This window comes from Taudactylus pleione, unplaced genomic scaffold (genome assembly GCF_031769625.1).
Source record: "Taudactylus pleione unplaced genomic scaffold, aTauple2 ptg000217l, whole genome shotgun sequence".
NCBI lineage: Eukaryota > Metazoa > Chordata > Amphibia > Anura > Myobatrachidae > Taudactylus > Taudactylus pleione.
The window spans coordinates 6,107,110-6,128,324 of record NW_028284619.1 but is presented as its reverse complement, the minus strand read 5'-3'; the positions used below and the strand labels follow the sequence as shown (position 1 = coordinate 6,128,324).

The 21,215-nt window shown below is 46.0% G+C and overlaps 1 protein-coding gene and 1 long non-coding RNA gene across 2 annotated transcripts in view; one reads left to right on the top strand and one right to left on the bottom strand.

The window, feature by feature from the left end:
- The window catches only part of CFAP20DC (CFAP20 domain containing), a 357,191-nt gene that overhangs the window by 118,513 nt on the left and 217,463 nt on the right, over positions 1–21,215 (top strand). The window contains exon 8 of the mRNA XM_088478712.1: positions 2,596–2,754. Within this exon, the coding sequence (XP_088334838.1) occupies positions 2,596–2,754 (159 nt within the window). The remainder of the gene's footprint in view (positions 1–2,595; positions 2,755–21,215) is intronic.
- The window catches only part of LOC148517438 (uncharacterized), a 165,901-nt gene that overhangs the window by 11,494 nt on the left and 133,192 nt on the right, over positions 1–21,215 (bottom strand). The gene's annotated exons all lie outside the window — the stretch shown is intronic.

Genomic DNA, 21,215 nt, shown 5'->3' with positions numbered 1-21,215 from the left:
AAGGCTAGTGGACTTTTTATTGCAGTGTAAAATAAATGTGCACAAAACCAAGGAAACCATTTTGAGTAAGCACAGAGTGGACAGCCATTTTAAGAATGCAGCCTATCATTTCACTAGTGACCAATTACAACAGTAAGAAAATCAGTGGCTGAACGAAGGCCAACGCAGGGGTTTGATAGATACAGAGCCCAGAGGTAAGGGGGTTGGGGTCCATGCAGCACCAGGTCACGAACATAGCATATATGATGATCCAGGGCAGTTACAGTACAGCACTGGGCCAGTCTTCAATGCGAATGCTGCTGCCCCATGCATACTTACAAAGGGATCCCAAGCTGCTCTTCTGAGAGCAAAGAGAGGGTCCTGTAGGGACTTGGCATTGCAGTGGTCAATCCGCATTGTTTAGAATGTGTAGGAGATAAGTTACATGATACAAATAAAAATGTATGATACCCAGGGGGTAAATTTACTAAAATGAGAGTTTTTAGAAATGGAGATGTTGCCCATAGCAACCAGATTGTACTTAACATTTACCTAGCACTTTCTAGAAAATAATAGCTAGAATCTGATTGGTCGCTATGGGCAACATCTCCACTTCTAAAAACTCTCACTTTAGTACATATACCCCTGGCTGTTTTCTTTGGAAAATAGGAAAAGGAACCTCATGAATGGGAATACCTGGCAAAATAACAACTGATTGTTGCTACACTCAAAATATCTTCTTTCCTGTAATTTTGCCACCTTACAATTACTTCCATAGTAGTAGTAGTAGTATATATACTATACTATATTTTTACTATACTATGCTATACTATATTTTTAGGACTTTTTTAGAGTGAGACCAATGTGTTTAAAATTACAAGGCTTTCATATGAGTTTGTACTGAAATGTATTTGTGATGTGTTTTTACATATCACACTATCACACGATGAAGTTAATTGAAAACAATTACATCAAACCTATGACATCACCTTACATTTCCTAAGTACAGAGTTGTGGTTGATGATTTATGTGGTTACTTAAACTGTCTGTGATTTGTTTCTTCATTCTTGGTTGGTTGTAGCATTTTTGATAAAATGTATCCTTACATTCAGTGGTTAAAATCTGGCAGGTTGAGAGAACAGCTGTGACTAGCATGATCATGTGACTGACTTACATCATAAACAGCCTTTGTGATGTCACTCAGCTGTGATATTGCAATCACTGCTAGGTTATCAGGTGTGTGAGCTCTGTATTATACACATAACATACACATGTTTTTGTACACATTGTTTTTGCTGTGACTGCTGATATATCGTCTAAGGTAAGCTTATAAACCTAAATGTAATAAAGGACTCGCACTGATCGCATCCCCCCCCCGGATCTGCCCCTGGCTGAGACACAATGGCGCCCCTCTGTGAAGTGTGTGATGTTGCTTCGCAACCCTGCATAGGAGGCGTGGCCGCACCTCCCTTCATTAGGCCATGCCCCTTTGCCATTACCTGGGCCCAGTCAGGCTCTATATACAGCCCTGGCCGCGGCTCAGCACACACTCCTCTGACTCCTGTATGCTTAGCCTGTGATTGAGGTTGAGCCAATAGAAACACTGTAGCAGGAATAACAGCCCCTGCTGCACTCTCATTATACTTGCTGAGCCAGCATATTCATACTGCCATTAACTCTTTGGGTGCTGACCCAGGGCAAAATCAGAATTAGCAGACTCCCTTTCACCTGGTACCCTGGCTCTGCCTGCTCATAAGGAAGGTTTTATTTAAAAAGAAAAAAAAATCTATGAAATGTAAATGGTTTGCAATGGGTGGCTGCCAGGCCACCAAAGACCCAGTAGCCCGCCTATACTGCTTAGTGGGTAAATATGCTCTGTAGCATGCAGGTGCAAAGTAATGGGATCAGTGTTGTTTCCATTACCTCATTACTGTTTTACCCATTTCACTCAAGGCCTCAGAATTCCCTGAGCACTCCATTTTGTTTCCCTTCTGGACCGGACAAGAGAAACATTATCTGGGTGGATCTTGATGATTTTTTTAAAATCAATACTAGAGATGAATAAATCCTATATCAGCAATCATGTACTCCTGTGTTTACTAGTCTGGCATGTCTATGCATTATGGTTTATGGGCATCTTCCAAAATTAGGAGCAAGACAAAAAAAGAGAAGTGAAAAAGGAGCCAATGTTCAGCACGCAGCTGCCCAGTATGTGCCCAGTACAGTGGGCCCTGTTCACACCCGGTCACAAGCGCTGAGTCGATGTTTGCCCACTGGGTATGCGCAGTGTCATATGGGAATGTCCTGTTGGCAGGTATACTGTATTTTATATTTAAGAATATGACTATTAAAGTATAAATAATGGTGATCGCTTCTAGAGGGTTTGGAAACTGATAATAAACTAAAATCCTCTAAATGAAGACATCCTTATTTTCTGCAGTGACACTAAGCCGCTCACAAGCTAGTGTAATTAGTGTATTTCCATTCATATATTCAGTCCCTTGATTAGTGCTTTGTACTTTAACATGTACATCATGCTCCTTATTCAATCATATACAAGTGCCTTGATAGAACATTGTCAAAATGTTTCTATAGTAAAGTGCTCATCTATTACAGATATATATGGATCGGCATTATCAGACTGCGAGCCTACTGATACAATTCCTAGAAGCTGCCAAATTACCACCGATGTGGATCAGGTCACCCAGGTTCTAGACCTCGCCAAGTTGCGCCACTCGGAAGTACGAGAAGACGGGAAACTCTCAGCGGAAACAGGTATTGCAATACTCTCTCAGTTTCTTAATGCTCAGGTTAGTAATGACTGTTGGGTAATAACAAAGCTATGTTAGGTTGATATTAATGTTATTTCTGAAGTATTGAAAGGCTATGTTTTCTATTCTGGAATACAAGTAGCCCTCGTCTGGTCAGGGGTTCGGGGCCTGGCAACACAACCAAAGCAAATGATGCCCTGTGGCCCAGAAAGCCATAACACCTCATTTTAATAAATGTTCAATTTAAAGTGAGTATAATACCATACTTACCAATTCTCTTTGTGTGATGGGGAGCCCCTCAAATTTTGGGGACTCCCCCCAGATTTCCAGAAGAGTAGGCCATCCTCATGGATCCCACTTCTCTTTCTTGTAAAGTGTATGGGACCAAGATGACCTGATGTGCGAGGACGTGAAGTACCAGACAATCAGCTCCTAACTGTCATTTTTCAAACACGTGTGACATGGCAGTTAGGAGCTGATTGGCTGGTGCTTTATCTCTGTTGACTTTATCTCCATCCAAGGCTTAGTACATAGATCCCTAAGTTTTCCTGCTTCCTGTATATTAAATTGTATCTAATGGACATGGGCATAGTTACACTTTATACAAATCTAGCTTTTGATTTGTGACACTAAAGAGCCAGTGTCACTCACCATCGACAGCACGCCCCCTTTGGTGCGAGACCCCGAGCATGCGCATTTGGGTACCATCGACCCGTTTGCGAGCGTCCTGCGCTCGCGAGCGGGTCTGAATGAGACCCCGAGTTCTGAATTTACAGTAATCCCGAGATGGGACTCTGCTCTACTTGAAACCCCAAAAGCGATCCGAGGCAGGACTCATTTAGATTCTGAACCCCTAAGGTCGGTTGAGTTCGTTTTAATGGGAAACTGAATCGCACATCTCTAATATATACAGTATATATGTATATGTATGTATGTATCTATATATATATATATATATATATATATATATACATATATATATAAAACAACACCTATATAATATATAATAAGCACACACCCAGATTTACATATATATATATACACACTATACATACATATTTACATACTTACACTTTTTTTTTGTTAAGGTTGCTGATGGGGCGGACACCTCGAATCATTAGGCCATGCCCCATTGCGCTATTATGTCTCGATTCGTGGGGATAAGGAGGAGGGAGTAGGACTAGTCATAATGTGTAAGGGGGGAATTGTTCCATAAGGGGGGATTTCTGAGTACTCACCTCCCTCCCCCCCTTCCTGTGTGCGCCAATGCTTATCTATAAAACTATTACTGCACTTAACTTAAAAGTAGGTGATAGAGTGAACATCCCTTTTCCCAGCATCATAACAATTCTCATTACTTACAAAGCAGTCTTCACTCCAGAACAGGGGCAGGGCAGGGCACTTAGGTGCGGGCAGGGCTTCACTGCATGCTCCGAAGAAATGTGATCTCTCGAAAAGGGGGCATGGCCAACTGGGGAGGGGGCGTGTCCTCTTGACATGTCCCCAATTTGTCACTCTTGGAGGCGCGCCCAGCACTTATAGAGGTGCTGGGCTTCCCCCAAGCTCTCTCCTCACTGTGAACGGCATCTATTCCCCCAACGGCGTTCGGTAACTGCAACTCTTCCCACCCACGGGACACTGCGACCCGCAAGTGAGGACGGCACAGGGCAAGCTGTTTTAGCAAGGCTAAGGTAGAGTGCATTTTGCCACTTTAAAATCTGGCAGGGCGCAGTGCCCCACTAAAACAGCCTAATGGGACTACTACAAAGATAAATACAGTTAATGAGTTATGAAATACTCACCCGTATGTAAAGGTATCTTGTCTGGATGCCTTCAGTGATCATCAATACAATACTCACAGAAGCAGGCATCAGCACTCAAGCACTGAATAAAGAGGTCTTAGGCGGAAAAGTTTTCCTAAGAGTGGAGAAGTCGACTAGTGGAGAAGTTACCTGTCATGACTGGCTCCGGAGGATCTCCTACTGAGGAGCTGAGAGCTAAGGTTCCGGGTTGTGGAAGGAATTGGAGGCGAGGGGCCTGGCTTTATGTCCTCTTCATCTACAAGTATTGGATGTTGGCGAGACCTGACTAAAGGCGTGGAGTCTAACCTGCTGGGAGGTGTTCACCAGTGACCCCTCCAAGCAGGATATGGGTTTAAGCTGCACCCAGCAAGCAGGTCGCGGCCCTTTGGTCAGGTATCCGATACAGGTGGGAAACAGAGGGAGATAACACCGATGAGGCCTAGGAGAGTGTACTTCTGAAAGAAGCACTAGCGAGGATATTGTACTGAGTGTGCGGGCAAGGTATCAGATGCACTGCTGGCACAGGAGAGTGACACTGTAGTTGTACTTGGATATTGTACTGAGTACACGGGCAAGGTATCAGATGCACTGCTGGCACAGGAGAGTGACACTGTAGTTGTACTCGGATGTAGTACTGAGTACGTGGGCAAGGTATCAGACACACCGCTGGCACAGGAGAGTGACACTGTAGTTGTACACTGATGTTGTACTGAGTATGCAGGCAAGGTATCAGATGCACCGCTGGCACAGGAGAGTGACACTGTGGTTGTACTCGGAGGATGTACAGAGTATGCGGGCAAGGTATCCAGACGCACCGCTGGCACAGGAGAGTAACTAGAAATGACTTGAGAGCAGAATAGCAAGGGAACATGGAACGAAGTGACAGCAAGCAAACACTAGTAGAAACAACATTGTTGTCCATAGCCCAGTAATATACCCCAAGGTAGCAGTCAATTGGAGGACAGCGTCAGCTGACAACAACCATGCTACCATTGGACAAAGGGTCAGTCAGGTGATGAAGACTGTCATGGTTGCGCCCATGACGGCAACCTCGGTAACCAAGTCACGGAGCAGCACATGGATGTCCAAGTGCACCTAAGGCATAATCCTCAGCACGTCACTTGTCGCTGCACCTGACGTCTGACCGCACCAGAAGTCAGGGGAAGTCAGGGCTGTGGTGAGTAACGGCCGACCCTAGGCCGAAACCTGGCATTACCCATAGCAACCAATAACCTTCTAGTTGACCTTCTAGTTCTAGTATGTATTTTCAAGTACATTATATAAAAGGATAGATAGATAGAAGCTAAATTGCACAACTTCTCCACCTGTCCACTTGATGCATCTCCCCATAGCTAAAGGGTACATTTTATTTGATTGTAATATTAATAGGGTTTATGCAAATTGCTGTACAGTGGTAATTTACATAATTGATGTGAATTAGGACAGTCCTCTTACAGTTGAATGACTCCTGATTATCTATTGAAAGGGGAAGTACAGCATCTTCTGTAACACATAGTAAAGGAAGCACCTAGAAGGGTTGGCCGTGTAAATGTATACGGCTTGCTGTAAATGCCACTGAATGTAAGAGAAATCTGTATTTTTCTTAATCATTATGATTCTCACTTGTTCTATTGACAGCCTTGCGTCTTCATTACCCAGCGAGCTTCATTTTTATGTACTGAAAATTCATTAAATACCTATATAATATGTTAAAGGTTGATGAAAAAAATTATTTAAAACTTTTTAAAAAAAATCTAAAAAAATAGTACTTGTGTACTGTACTAAGATGTCCAGACTCGGGCACCTATTACCAGCAGTGCTGCCATGACAGATGTCGGTCCCAGGTATAGTACTTGTTAGGAGAAATGGCAATGTGTGGGAGCATGGCCCTGCCCTTTTTTGATTATTGGACTTTTTGTAGATGCTGCATTGCCATGAAGCTTGAGGGGGCATGGCCACACCATTTTAGATTGTGTTAGTACCACCTTGGCTGGCACAGGCCTAGCCCTCTCGGTGCCCTTGAGTAAAAGACCATCAGTTAACCAGGACACGTATCACACTGTAATGGGAATAAGTGTAAAGGAAACAAAACTGACGCATGCGCCGGCCATTTACAGCCCATGTGCCGTACGTGATCTGGAGTCAAAGCAGGAAGGAGAATGATAGCATATTGGAGTCCGCCTCCTGGCATGAGCTTTTTAATAAATTTGTGTGAAAATATTAATTTTCACATTGCAAATTTGGGAGAAAAATATTCATCACATCAGCATTAAAATTTAATATTGTGATAAATATTCCCCCTTGGAGATGACCATCTATATGCTTGTAAGTGTTCTATTTATCAAAGGAGAAAATCCCTACCTCTTTTATATTTAATATTGATGTATATTTAATCAGTGCGGGCGCCATTTTCCCAGAGACCCGCGTATGCGCAGTAGATTCTGGCACTTAGCTAGAATCTACCACACCCGCGGTCATGGCAGCACCGCCGGAGAGAGGTGGGGACCCACACTGAGTCTGCACACGGGCCCCCTCCTCTCTTAAAAACGCCCCTGTATTTAATATGCATCAAATAGTCACTGCCGGTTATAGCAATGCTGGCTTCCTCATGCAACTCCCATTTAACAAGGATCGCGGTGGCCGCAAACCTTCTTCCGCTATGACCATTTTAGGATGCTGATGGAAGCAATCCAATGAACAAATGCTTTATTATATAAATAAAGCATTTTTTGCACATGGGAATTATTATAAAGTTGTTGTGTTTTTTTTTTTTATATTGTCAAACTTTTAGGAAAATGTGTTATTGATTTTGCAACAAATGGTGCTAAAAACGCAAGTCCGGACTTATAGTTGCACTGTGTATCCATGAACCGGATAGCCGTGTCCCGAATGCGCACGAAGCCGAGTCACGAATGGGCACATCTAGAGACTGTCCTTGCAAAGCGGTTGGTTGATTGTTACCACTAATGGCCAGTATCGCCGAGACAACTCATTGCGATATCATATTGATAAACTCTAGCAATACAGGCCAATAAAAATCAAGCCCTTAAATGTCCCTGAAAGAGTGTAAAGAATCCCGGTAACATAAATGTCTCCCGGTTATGCTCTCAGGGACAAGAAGCCATGTTGTCTGGCCAGGTATTGCACATACTGTATATTGATGGAATTTTCAACATAAAGTGAAATCTACTTTTAACTCCCAGAATTTGTCACTTGCTTTGCAAGGCATTGAGTTGGCAATTGCCATATATCAGAATAACAGCTTTTCCTGGCAGTCTGTGTTGTGATAAAGGAGAGATTTTACAGACAAGGTGTGAGTACCGGGGATGAAGTATATTGCCTGTCAGAACGGGCTCGCTGTGCCGGCTGTTGTCGCCCTGATTGAATATATATATACGCTTGTCTGCAGCACTATCACATGACAGGTTATAAATACGAGCTGCAAAGAGTCACTCACAGGAAATTCTCTCTGCTTAAAGTGCACCTGTCACCTACATAGTTTACATTTTTACTATATAATATACTATGAAAAGGATACAGCTATCACTTTTTTTTTATCATTTGTAGCAAAAGTATTACTGTAGCTTGCCTAGATGGCCTGTTCCAGTCACAATGCTGTGACAAATACACAGTGTTTAGATAACCTGACGGTAATTGAATAAAGCCCTTTATGTACAGTATTTAGTACATTTTGCATTACCATAACATGACTGACTGTACTGTATAAAATAACTAATACTGTAGTATACAGCATAATAGTCCACAATACTGTGGGGTCTATTTACTAAGCAGTGTTAGGAGACAAAGTAAAAGGAGATAAAGTACCAGCCAATCAGCTCCCAACTGTCATTTTTCAAACACAGCCTGTGACATGGCAGTTAGGAGCTGATTGGCTGGCACCTTATCTCATTTCACTTTGTCTCCTAACACTGCTTAGTAAATAGACCCCACTGTATCTGGGACGGTTAGTGTTTCACTGTGTACACTGCAGAAATTGGTACATTAATAAGATTCTTGTTAGTACTGATAGTATTGGTATTATTATTTATATTATTCAGCACTGTACTGTACATTGAGTGGATCACAATATTAATAAATTACATAGACTGACAAAGATAGAAAGTAAATGAGTTGACATACACTGACAGAAAGTAATAACGGGCTGGCCCAAATGAGCTTGCAATCTAAAGGGGCCTATTCATTACCGGACTTTGTGAACAATCCGACCAAAACCAGAAGGTTTTGGTCGCATTGTTCACAAAGTCGGGTAATGGATAGCAGGTAAGGACTAGCAATGCTCGTGCACGCTGCGTCCTTGCCGTCCCCGACTGTCTACTGAACATGCCCGTCAACCTGACAACGCTCGTCAGGTTCAGCATGTTCAGGGATAGAAGGCCGGGCTTCTTCGGTGAACGCAGCTCAGTGCGGGCACCGCTCCTCGGCAACCTGAAGGTCTGAACGCTATACCCATAGGGGTACAGGGGAAATACCCAGTGGGCCCCCCAGAGGACCTACCGTCTCCTCAAGGTGTCATGTCCCAGACTGTGCACTGAATTGTACATTATTACTCTTTTACGGGACCAGTTACCTTGTAGAGCAGGAACATGGATGGACATTGGTTCTTCGTGTGCTTCTATAGAAACCACACCAAGATTTGTCTAATGGTTAGCCTAGCGACTGTGGTGGCTGGCCACGCCCCCTCTGGTGGATGACCATACTCCTTAAGTATGGGCCCCTATCACTGCATTCCCCTGGTGGGCCTTTTATACCACAGTCTGACACTGGGGGTGTTATGGAAATGCTTAATGACCTAAAAACAAACCACCTACCACTAGAAATGAACATTAAATTGACCGATACACTGTGACCTAACATACTCTCTCTATGGTGGGCTCTGCTAAGTGACTGACTGATGGGGTGTGAAGCTCTCCAATATTTTTATACTGGATCAGGTATTACTGGGGTTCTCAATTAATGGATCGCGTGGTGGAGCTGAGTATAGTAAAAGAGAATAGCATTGTGTATCCCTTTCCAGTGGTTGTAGACAGGGCTGTATCTAGGGGTGTGCGTGAGGTGCCGCTGCACAGAGCGCAGAGCCCTGTGAGTGGCACCGCTGCTGTCCCACAGCCCCTGTATCTGGCTAGCAGTGCTACTGGAATGGCACCCTGCAGCCAGAAGCCTGGAACATCCTTTGGACACTCCAGACATGCACACTGCAATGTTTACAGCCCCCGGATCATCCTGAGGATGCTCTGGGCAGTGCTGCAAATCCTGTCGCTGCCAGGCCCACCCCCTACACATGACATCATGAATGTCATGCAAACAGGGGGCGTGGCTGGCTAGGATGCAGATAAGCCCTGTTACAGCTCTGGTTGTAAACACAACAAAGCTGGTGGGAACTCAGAGATATTTCAGTACACGTCTAGATAATCTTTCTTTGGTGTGTCATTGGTATAGTGGAGAGCTGAAGCGTAGAGTGATAGTGGTGACAAATATGCTGCGATGTGTCCACATTTATAGAAACTGTAGGTGCATCTCTGCATAGGGGAAAAATAGACTTTTTTGCTGAACTTTTGTCCGAATTACTCCCAGCTTTGCATCAGCCTCCCTGTGTGTGCCCCACCCATTAAGGTCAGAAGCAAGATATGAGTTATACCGCTTTTATACCTAAATTCCAGGTCAGAGCCGGAGGTTGTGGAACAGGGTTCCAAACCGGATCAGCTCCGGAATTTAGTCGGCGCCGACTCAGGATATTCCCGAGTCTGCGCCGTTCACACTGGAGCAGGGTCTACAGTGACCCGGCTCTTCCGGCATGGAAGTGGACGCTTGCAGATGATGTCATCTCCAAGCGCCACTGAAGCCAGCCAATCGGCTGGCATGCAGTGTGCTCCAGGTCATCATGACCCGGATCGCACCGTTTACACTGCAGGGTTTCACGGGTCATTCCCGTGTTAAACCCTGCATGTTACCTGGGTTGGATTGCCGGGTAACCCAGGTTTTAGCTCTGGTGTAAAAGGTGTATTACTGTAATGATCGTGGAAGTCTTGAACTATTAAGACACAAACTGAAATCTTTGAGTTTTCTTGTCCTGAATTTCAAGGCTTTGCCCGCTGCGTCTCGGCACTTGATATGTAAATGAGAGTTTGTATTTGTAGTAAATCATTTCTGTAATGTGAATAATAAAGTTAATATTGCACTGATTTTCAATCCCCACGTTGGCATGCCTGCTTGTGTTGATCAGGTAAGATTTGCAGCATTTCATATGCCTAAGTCTAATTGAACAGAGTCAGGTCTTGTTATTTAATAGAGGAGTTCAAGTCACTAATGACAGCATGTATTGCTCCACTGAGTTTGCATCAAAACCAGTAATTTACTTTAAAATTACAAGATTGAAAATGTATTTATTTCCTTCTCAGTAATGTTAGAGGTTCATGATCATTATTTTAATTAAATAAGTTTATGAATTTACTTCAAACATTTGAAGTTTCCTCAGTTTAGGAAGATTAATTTAGAAGTAGAAAGGCTGTTTTTCAAAATGTTATGCATTACGGTGCTTACTGCCTGTGCGCAATGAAATCAGCATTTGGGGACGTTTTTAGGTTGAGAGCACAGTCTCTTCTTTAGGAACTAGTGACATCACTGAGGCAGCCATTTTGTATTCAGCACCAATAGAGGTGATACCAGAAATTAGTAAACAGTGATATGACTGAGGCAATTGGAACTTCAGTAATATGTCACATTTCTAATTACTGCATTCTCGTAAATATTAATTACTCCTACAAAATGACAGCCTCCAATGTGTGTAAGTGATGGGGGTATATTTACTAAAGCGCAGGTTTTTAAAAGAGGAGTTGTTGCCCATAGCAACCAATCAGATTATAGCTATTATCTTCTAGAAGGTGCTAAATAAATGATAAGTAGAATCTGATTGGTTGCTATGGGCAACAACTCCACTTCTAGAAATCCGCACTTTAGTAAATATACCCCTTACTGTGTAAATCTGGCATTTTCTCCCCGTGAATAAATAATATTTCTTCCTAATAGTCGCTATTTAGCGCTGCAAGTCACTTAAGAAAGAATTGCTTTCCAGTCCAATCTTGTGGTTCCAAAGCACAAAAAGTTATTTATGTAAACAGGGAAAGATTTAACAATTAGAATAAAAAGCAATTAAAAAATAGTACAAGCCGATACATACGCTTGCGCTACTGGTTCCAGTATGCAGTCCTTCAATTCTGAATCCTGCGCTCACCCAAAATGGAGAATGACTGAACACTGAGACCAGCACACAGCATATATATGGTACAGGTTACAAGGATAACAAAGGGACAAGTTGGCATGTTTTCATTGGTTCTTGCATCTGGTCAATCTGGTCATTGGTCAGTTCATAAGGTGTCATCAGAGGAATGGCTCAGTTTTTCAACAGCTTCTTTGTGTAGCTTCCTGCCGAAGAACTAGTTAAAACTGGCTACAGACACTGCATACAAGTCATAACATTCTAACCAATAACTCCCTATGATCCATAACTAGCGAACGCAAGATGCGAATCCTTCGCCGATAGAAACGGATGTCTACAAATAAACAGGGATTTAGTATGATACCAAACATGACATGTCCACTGTATTCTGACCTTAGATCTCTTTTAAGTACATATTACATTATAATTAGTAGCTAACAAATACCTTTAATAACTCTGGTTATTAACTATAATGTGTGGGAACCATCTTATATGTATGCGTTCGCATATATGCGTCTGTGTATTGGAATAGCAAATATGTGTCGGTATGCATGTGACTATATACAGATGAGCGTCCATGTGTAAGTATGTGCATATGAACATCTGCATGTATATATACATTTATATGTGTGTGCGTTTATGTGCATCAGTATGTGTGTGTTGTGATATCGCATTTGTGCGCATTGGATTGCGCCAACGCAAAGTAGCGTCGTGGTAACACATCGTCAGACCATAGACGATTAGATCGTCATATAATAATTGCAAGCGATCATATTAAATTATTTGACTTTGTCAACAATTTGCTGGATTAGTATGGAAGTAAAGGTTTCAAAATCCTTTTTCAATAGATATTAAACACATCCACTTGCTGAATTATGCTAATGATAGTCCTAACTTCGAGAGATTCTTTTTAACCTTTACACTTTGCCACACAATCCTGGGACCTTTTGCGCACTTGGACTTCCGGTTCCAGTTTTGTGAAAAATAAATGGATAGCTTAAAATTTTTTTAAAAATTATAAAAAATAGATTAAAAAATATATTCAATTATTAAAATATTTTTCCTCTGAGGAAGATTGCAGTATTAAATGTAATACTCTCTTCAACAGGTTTTCCTTTGCTTTGCCTAGGAAAGGTAGCCTGGTGATAGCTATCATCGGCTGGGGGCTTCTTAAAGCTCTTTCTACATCGTAAATGGATAAGGATATTTTGTTGTCTATTAAAATAGACAAGAAAATGTTCTACCAATGTACATGATTTTGTACCACTAAGGGGGGAGTTCAATTAGGCGCGGGGGTTGCTGTGCAGTATTTGCTCTGGCTCTCGCGCCCAGAGCTGTTCAGTTACTTGGCATTTTCCCAGCACGATAAACCATGGGTTAATGCGCACTAAACCATAAATTCCATGCAAAGTGACGGAATCTATGGGTTTCCCCGCACGTTACACCGCAGAGTCTGTATTTTAACACAGATTTTTTTTTCTTGTACAGTAGTTTGTGAGGCTGCCAGTAAAGATCCACCCTCTGGGCTTAGCGCCCGGGGTTCCCGCACCTAATTTAATTCCCCCTAATTGTGCACTTCAATATATCTATGGCTGGCATGACCACTCACTCTATTGTACAAAAAAAGAATTAAAAGTGTAAACAGTCATTAGTGTTATATTATAATTCAGACTCTTTCTGCCAAGTTGGCCGAAAGCTATCACGCCAGGTAAGTTTTTAAAAATGTTTTTGTTATGGTTTATTTTTCTACAATAACATAAAGTTCCGCGCAATGTTATCGTTTATTGGTAAGTGCCACTGACCATTCATACATTGGGTGGCACAAGGGCGTGCTCTCTTGTAGATAGCAGCGCCGATAATGACACCCCTGTCATTTACCACCCTACCCCACATTAATACATGGGAGAGAAGCGGTATCAGGGCACATAACGTGCGCTGATACCACTAAACCCCCATATTGGCCGTTCATACATCTCCCCCTTTGTATCTGGAAAAAAGCCATGGGGTAAATGTAATAGGATGCGAGGCTGGTGCGAGATTGTACTCGCCTAGACTCACAGAGAGTTGCATAGTATCTTGCCGCATGTAATAGGCTGTAATCAAGGCTATAGAGAACTTTGCCAAGCCCGGGCACTTGTGTGATTAAGAAGGTATCAATATTATTAACCTCTTGTAGCTTCTATCATTTTTGCACAAACAAAACACTGGAGCTTCTCTTGACAGAAACCAATGTATGCATTAGGAGATAGCGAGTTTGACTTTTTTTTTCCTTTATTTAGCCTTGTTTTTGCATATTTAATTTTGAGAGCTTTGGTTTAGGCTATGGGAGGGGAGTTAGGCACCACTGGGGGTGAGGGTTAGATCCCCCCGGGAGGTTCTTCAGATATCGGGGGTCCGCTGTCGGGATTTGATCCGGTGGCTATCGACCCGCCGGTATTTCATACCGATTCCTCTCTTTGATGTAATTAAAGGTAATAAGCCCAAACAGACACGGAAAAGCTCGGTCATATTTGTACAAATATTTCATTTATAAATGAGTTTGGATGATGTACAAAATGTTAGCAGACTCACAACATGTGAGAAAGTGAAAACCCTGTAATTACGTTAGTGGGAATTTTCCCATGTTGGTCAATTATTTGAGATTGCTATCAATTAAATGACCCCCTGCTGTGCTCCGTCACCGTCCTTGAGCGCGGATTGGCGCTCTTGTTTTAGATGTATAGTATTTGCCAATAAAACTCTTTTCATGTAAGTTTTTATAGCTGAGATGAAATACCTTTGTAGTATTCAATTTACTGAAGTATTTTCATGAAAACTGATGGATTCCTTTAAGTGTGATTAAATGCTCTCTTTTTTTTATTTAGTTGGGAAATTAAAACATATTAAAATAATTGGGATGTCAAGTGAAAATGAAGTGATTAATGCTTATTAATACTACAGCACACTGCCCAGAACATGAGGGAAAAAGCAAGTGTGTAGTAAAATAGCATAACAGTAACACACTCTGGGCTTGATCCAGAGATGGACGCTAAGGCCGCCTCTGCTGTAATATGTAATAATAATAGAAACCATTATAAAATGTAAAATAATATAAATTAAAATATAGTAAAATAAAATAATTGAATAAAACAAAGAGTGCCGTGGATACACAGTAGTCAGTACATAGCAGTCAGCAACATGTTTATATCTCTTCCGTGCAAATATGTGTTGGTTTTGTGTACCCCACTGTAAAAAACAGCAGGTAAGGATAGAGAGCTCCCCCTAGCTTTCCCTATTGTCAGCGATCATCCGTGGTGCAAATTCCCCGATTAACGGGTCACTCTTCGGAGATCTCAAGTTTGGCTTTGCTTCAGCCGGCTGTCCCGCTGCATGGCCCCTCTGTGTGATGATCAGCGCGGCCTTTCTGTGTGCAGATGTGCGGCCGGTAAAGTGGTCTCTGTGCAGCTCTTAGCGGCGTGTTCTCAGGCACTGGGGTAAAAGACTCCGGTGTTAGCCCGTCACATGTGCTGTGATGTCAATAATGGAGTAGTATAGAGTGTAATACCAACACGTTTTGTCACATCCGCGACTTTTACAAGGTGTTTAGCTAATGATGTGGTTACCTTTCATCCCTCGGGGGTCTATTCCAAGAGTGACAATGTTACCCAGAATCGGGCAACATCATCACGAGTTTTTATCAATTATGATCATTTATTGCTGCTATTCGGCAATATTTTCTGCAGGGACAGCGGTTGCGGTAACATGCTGTGCCTGCGATGTCACAGAAGGCATTGTTTTCGGGATTCCCAAAACAATACTTTCTGTTTGTTCTTCTGCACATGCACAGTCATGCGTTCCGGAATAGTCATAGTCCCTACTTGCGGTGGCCGCCGACGAGGTAAGTACATCTCCAGTCTGTCCAAATTGATTGACATGTGTATACAGGCTATATACTAGCTTGTATACATGTATATTTATGTGCTTTTATATTTAATAGTTATATATAAATGTTAAATATAGTCGCACATAAATATACATGTATACAGGCTAGTATAAAGCCTGTGTACACATGTCAATCACTTTCGGCAGGTTTAACATGCTCTTGTTGGACTTGCCTGTCGGCGATCATCGGAAAGCAGGGATGGAGACTGGGCGGGCTTACAAGATGCTGCAGGGACTTATGGGAAAATGTCCCTCTGTCCCTGCAGTTTTCGGGATATTTAAGTATTTCTACTTCAGGGTCCATAGGGTATCCACAGGATACCTTGGGGTATAGGTGTGACGTCAGTCGCAGGGCACCAAAGAGTTAAGCTTTCAGCCTCCCAGGATGCACTAGGTCCCCCTCCTATACCCCGCCCCCGGGCCAAGGCACCCCAGTTTAGTTTGGTGCCCGGCCGGAGTCGGGTGCACCTGTTGGAGTGGGGGCTAGAAGAGCCCCTGAAGCTTATTCTTCATGCAGCTGTGGCTGCACATCTGGATGAACAGCATGGACAGTCAGTCCTGACGTCCATGCTGTCTTCCCTACACCCCGCCGGTACCAGAACGCCGGTACTGATCCGGGGATGCTGGTGGGCGTCTGGGGTCACAGCTAGCGGTGACCCCAGATGCTCCGGACCATGGCCGGATTCAAGGGGGACAGAGGTAAGCAGCGGGGTCCCGCGGTGGGTCCCCGCTGATCACATGGTCCTAAGTCCCCAGGCAGGGGGCTCCCTGGGGACTGGCTGCAGCGTGGAGCCAGGCGACCAACCTGCGCTTCCACTACCCCCTGGGACAGCGGACCGCAGCAGAGCGGTAGCGCTGCGGCGTCCCAGGGGTTAAATGCATGCCAGGGGAGCGCGCCTTCCCTGTCTCACAGCCGGCGCCTCCCCCGCTGCACACAGCCCTCTCTGCATGCTGCCGACTGGTCCTGTGGCAGCGCTCCTCCCCCAGGCCAGCCTCCTCTCTGCTCCTCGGCGGCCATCTTCTCCAGAACGCATGGTGAACGCTGCTGGAAGCGCTGGACGGAAGCATCGTGGTCTGGGTCCCCCCGCATACCTCTCCTCCGCTGTGGTCAGGTCTGTGTATGCAGCGCTGTGTCCTACCAGGCCCTGTGTCTGTGTAGTTGAGTGATCAGCGCTGTTAGTGCAGGAATTGTTATTTCTCTGCATTGTATGTGACTGTGCTAGCGCTGCTGCCTGTAACTTTTCTTCTCTAAACTGTCAGCTTTATTACTGTCCCTGTTCTTCTGCTAAAGCCCTTGCGGTGCGGTGCTGCAGGGTGGTCTCTCGCCTATTTAATACTTAATTGGTGAGAGAGGTCACATACGTGGTGCCATCATGTCTGAAAGTGATTTTCCCCTCCGGCTACAGTGTACCACGTGCAAAGTACCGTTAGCGGAGGGGGAGGGTAGCGCGGAGGGCCTTTGCCGGCAGTGTTTGTCCATGGCGCGACCTATTACGGTTACAGCACCGGTACAGGAGCCGCCCTGGGCTTGTTTCGCTCAGGCGTTAACAGCTTTAGTGGGCCAGTTAGCTCCGCAGCCCGCGTTTACTCCGAGGGGTTTGTCCCAGCAGTCTGTGGTGTCGTCACCCATGCAGGGGTTCCCACGACAATTGGTGGTACCCCACAGTCTCCCTATTTCCCCGCTCCCGGGTTCTCAGGAGCCAGCGTGGGTTAACTCCCTGACGAGTTCTGTACAGCACTTGTCGGATGTGTTGCAAGGGGAGTCTGTGATGCGGCCTCATAAAAGGCCGGTGGCGTCTCTGTCCGCTCCTTATGAGGATGACGAAGGGACGTCTGATGATGGGGAGATTCTTGATCCTTACGATCAGGAACCTCTCCATACTAAGGACGCTGATGCTAAGTCCAAAGTATATATTCCTGGACTTATTCGGGCGGTCCGCACAGCCTTGGTGATTGAGGACGAAGTTCCCCCAGCGGCTAAATCTAAGTATGCCTTTTTCAAAGATGTGAAGGGCGATGCCACAGTCTTTCCTCTTTCGGGTCAGTTGGTGGACCATTTAGAGGAGGCGTGGAAACAACCTGGCAAAAGATACCAGCCGCAGAGACGCCTGGCGGTGGCTTATCCGTTCGCGGATAATTATTTTGCTAAGTGGGAATCCCCTCCACAGGTGGATTCTCACGTGACCCGTCTTGTCCGTAGTGCCACATTGCCGATGCCATCCATGTCCTCCCTTAAGGATGCTACGGACCGCAAGGTAGAAATCTGCCTGAAGTCCGCTTATTCCCTTGCAGGGGGGGCAGCACGGCCGGCTATGGCCATTTGCTGGGTTGCCAGAGCGATGGAGCGCTGGGCGGATTCATTAGAGGCTTCTTTTGAATCCGACTGTCCGGCCGAACAGGCGGAGTTGATTGGCAATCTCCGTGATTCGGCCACCTACATCAACGAGGCGGCTCTAGACATTAGTACTCTGGTGTCCAGAATTTCTTCAGCAGCGGTAGCTGCTCGTCGCACCTTGTGGCTGCGATCCTGGAAGGCGGACGCAGATTCCAAGAAAGGTCTGGAAGCGTTGCCGTTTACCGGAGAAGTTCTCTTCGGTCCGGATCTGGATAAGATTGTGGCCACGCTGGCGGCAGCCAAATCTGCTTGTCTCCCGTCGGCCGCTGCTCCTTCTGGTTCGGGACCATCGTCCTTTCGGTCATCTAGGGCCCAGGGCAGGCCCAAACCACAGTCGTTTCCTCGACAGGCTGGCCCTAAGAAATCGGTCAAGCCCCGGAAGCAGGCATGGAGTACCAGACGTCCGGCCCCCAAGCCAGATGACAAGCCTGCGGCCTGACGGTCCGGGCCTCCCTTTGGGGGATCCCAGGGTGGGAGGCCGCCTGCTACAGTTCGCCCAGTGTTGGTCGACCACTACGACAGACACTTGGGTTCTGGAGGTGGTTTCCCACGGATACGCCCTCTCCTTCCGGCACAGACCCCCGGCTCGCTTCTTCACCACGGGTCTCCCATCAGACCGGAACAAGGCTACGGAGCTGCGGAAGGTATTGCACACTATGCTCCAGGCTGGAGTTATAGTGGCGGTTCCATTCTCCCAGAGGGGCCAGGGTTTCTATTCAAATCTATTTTTGGTACAGAAACCCAATGGGTCATATCGTCCGATTCTCAACCTCAAAGCACTCAACAAGTCTTTGCGGGTCCCGAAGTTTCGGATGGAGACCCTACGGTCCATCATTCTGGCGCTGGAACCTGGGGACTACTTGGTGTCATTGGACATACAGGACGCTTACCTGCATGTCCCTATTCTTTGGCGCCATCAACAGTTCCTCAGGTTTGCAATCCGCAGCGACCACTTCCAGTTTCGGGCGTTACCTTTTGGCCTGGCAACAGCACCACGTGTTTTCACCAAGGTGATGGCGGTCATGGCGGCTTCTCTGCGGCTGCAGGGAGTCCGCATGTTGCCGTATTTGGACGACCTGTTATTGGTGGCAGGATCTCCAGAGCTCCTGTTACGCCACTTGGACCTGACCATTGCACTGCTGCAACGGCACGGCTGGCTAATCAACTGGCAGAAGTCCACTCTAATCCCGTCTCGGAGGATTCTGCATCTTGGAGCCTTATTGGACTCGGGACAGCAAAGGATCTTCGTGACGGAGGACAAGATCTCTGCTTTACAGTCAAGGGTGCGCAGTTGCCTGCACAGCCGCCGGGTGTCCTTACACTCGGCGATGAGGTTACTGGGCTCCATGGTGTCGGTGTTCGACATGGTGGAATACGCCCAGTTTCACTCCAGACCTCTGCAGCACCTGATCCTGTCCAAGTGGAACGGGCTGACTCAGTCTTTGAAGTCCCAGACGATTGTGCTCACCCAGGAGGGTCGCCTGTCCCTTGCGTGGTGGTTACAGACGACCCACCTCAACAAGGGACGTCCGTTCTGGGTTCCAAATTGGGTCCTGTTGACAACGGACGCCAGTCTTCGGGGCTGGGGAGCAGTTTCGGGTCCACACTTGTTCCAGGGCAGGTGGACGCCGACAGAAGCGGAGCTTCCAATAAATATCTTGGAACTCCGTGCGGTCTTCAATGCTCTCCAGCAGGCACAGCGGTTTCTCCAGGGTCGCCCGGTGCAGGTCCAGTCGGACAACGCTACCACCGTGGCCTACATAAACAGGCAAGGAGGAACTCGCAGTCGGGCGGCTCTCGTAGAGGTCTCTCGGATCCTGGTTTGGGCGGAGCGCAATCTTCCGGCCATATCAGCGGTCTTCATCCCGGGAGTGCTAAATTGGGAGGCGGACTTTCTAAGTCGCCAGGACGTTCATCCGGGGGAATGGTCCCTGCACCCGGACGTTTTTCAACTACTGGTGGACAGGTGGGGTCTTCCAGAAATCGACCTCATGGCGTCCCGGCACAACAACAAGTTGCCGGTGTACGGGTCTCGCACAAGAGACGAAGGGGCGTCTCTGGTGGATGCTCTGTCCGTCCAGTGGACGTTCCGGTTCGCATACCTGTTCCCTCCGGTCTCCCTTCTTCCACGGGTAATCCGGAAATTCAAACAGGAAGGAGGGACGCTCCTGTTGATAGCTCCCGCGTGGCCCAGACGGCACTGGTTCTCAGACCTTCAGGGTCTGTCCGTGGACATTCCTCTGCGGTTGCCGCTACGACCGGACCTTCTGTCTCAGGGTCCTTGCCTTCACCCGGACCTGACTCGGCTGTCTTTGACGGCGTGGCTGTTGAGACGGCCATGCTGAGGTCCCGGGGGTTTTCCAGCTCTGTGGTGCGTACCATGTTACGAGCTCGGAAACCGTCTTCCGCGAGGATATACCATCGCGTGTGGCATACGTTCTTCCAGTGGTGTCGACCGAGAGGTTATGCACCGCGGGAGTTTCGTCTGTCTCGGATTCTCGCCTTCCTGCAAGCGGGACTAGATCATGGGCTTCGCCTTGCTTCTTTGAAGGTACAGGTTTCGGCCCTATCTGTCTGGTTTCACCGTAGGATTGCTACAATCCCGGATGTGCGCACCTTTATGCAGGGTGTTCTCCGCATTCAGCCGCCCTTTGTTCCACCTGTGGCGCCTTGGGATTTGGCTGTGGTCCTGAGGGCTCTCCAAGGACCGCCGTTTGAACCACTGGGCTCAGTGGATCTTAAATGGCTAACAGCTAAGACTGTTTTCCTTCTGGCCATTGCTTCGGCCAGACGTGTTTCTGAGTTAGGGGCTCTTTCTTGTAGACCCCCTTTCTTGGTTTTTTATGGGAACAGGGCAGTGCTCCGCACTCGGCCCGAGTTTCTTCCCAAAGTTGTTTCCCAGTTTCATGTTAACGAGGAAATAGTTGTTCCGGCCTTTAACTCACCGGGTCTTTCCGTGGGTGAGGCCTCTTTGGATGTTGTGCGGGCCTTAAGGACTTATGTTGACTGCACTTCTTCGTTTAGGAAGTCGGACGCTTTGTTTGTCCTCTATGGCTTCCGTAAAAAGGGTTGGCCTGCTTCAAAGCAAACTTTGGCAGCCTGGATCCGTATGG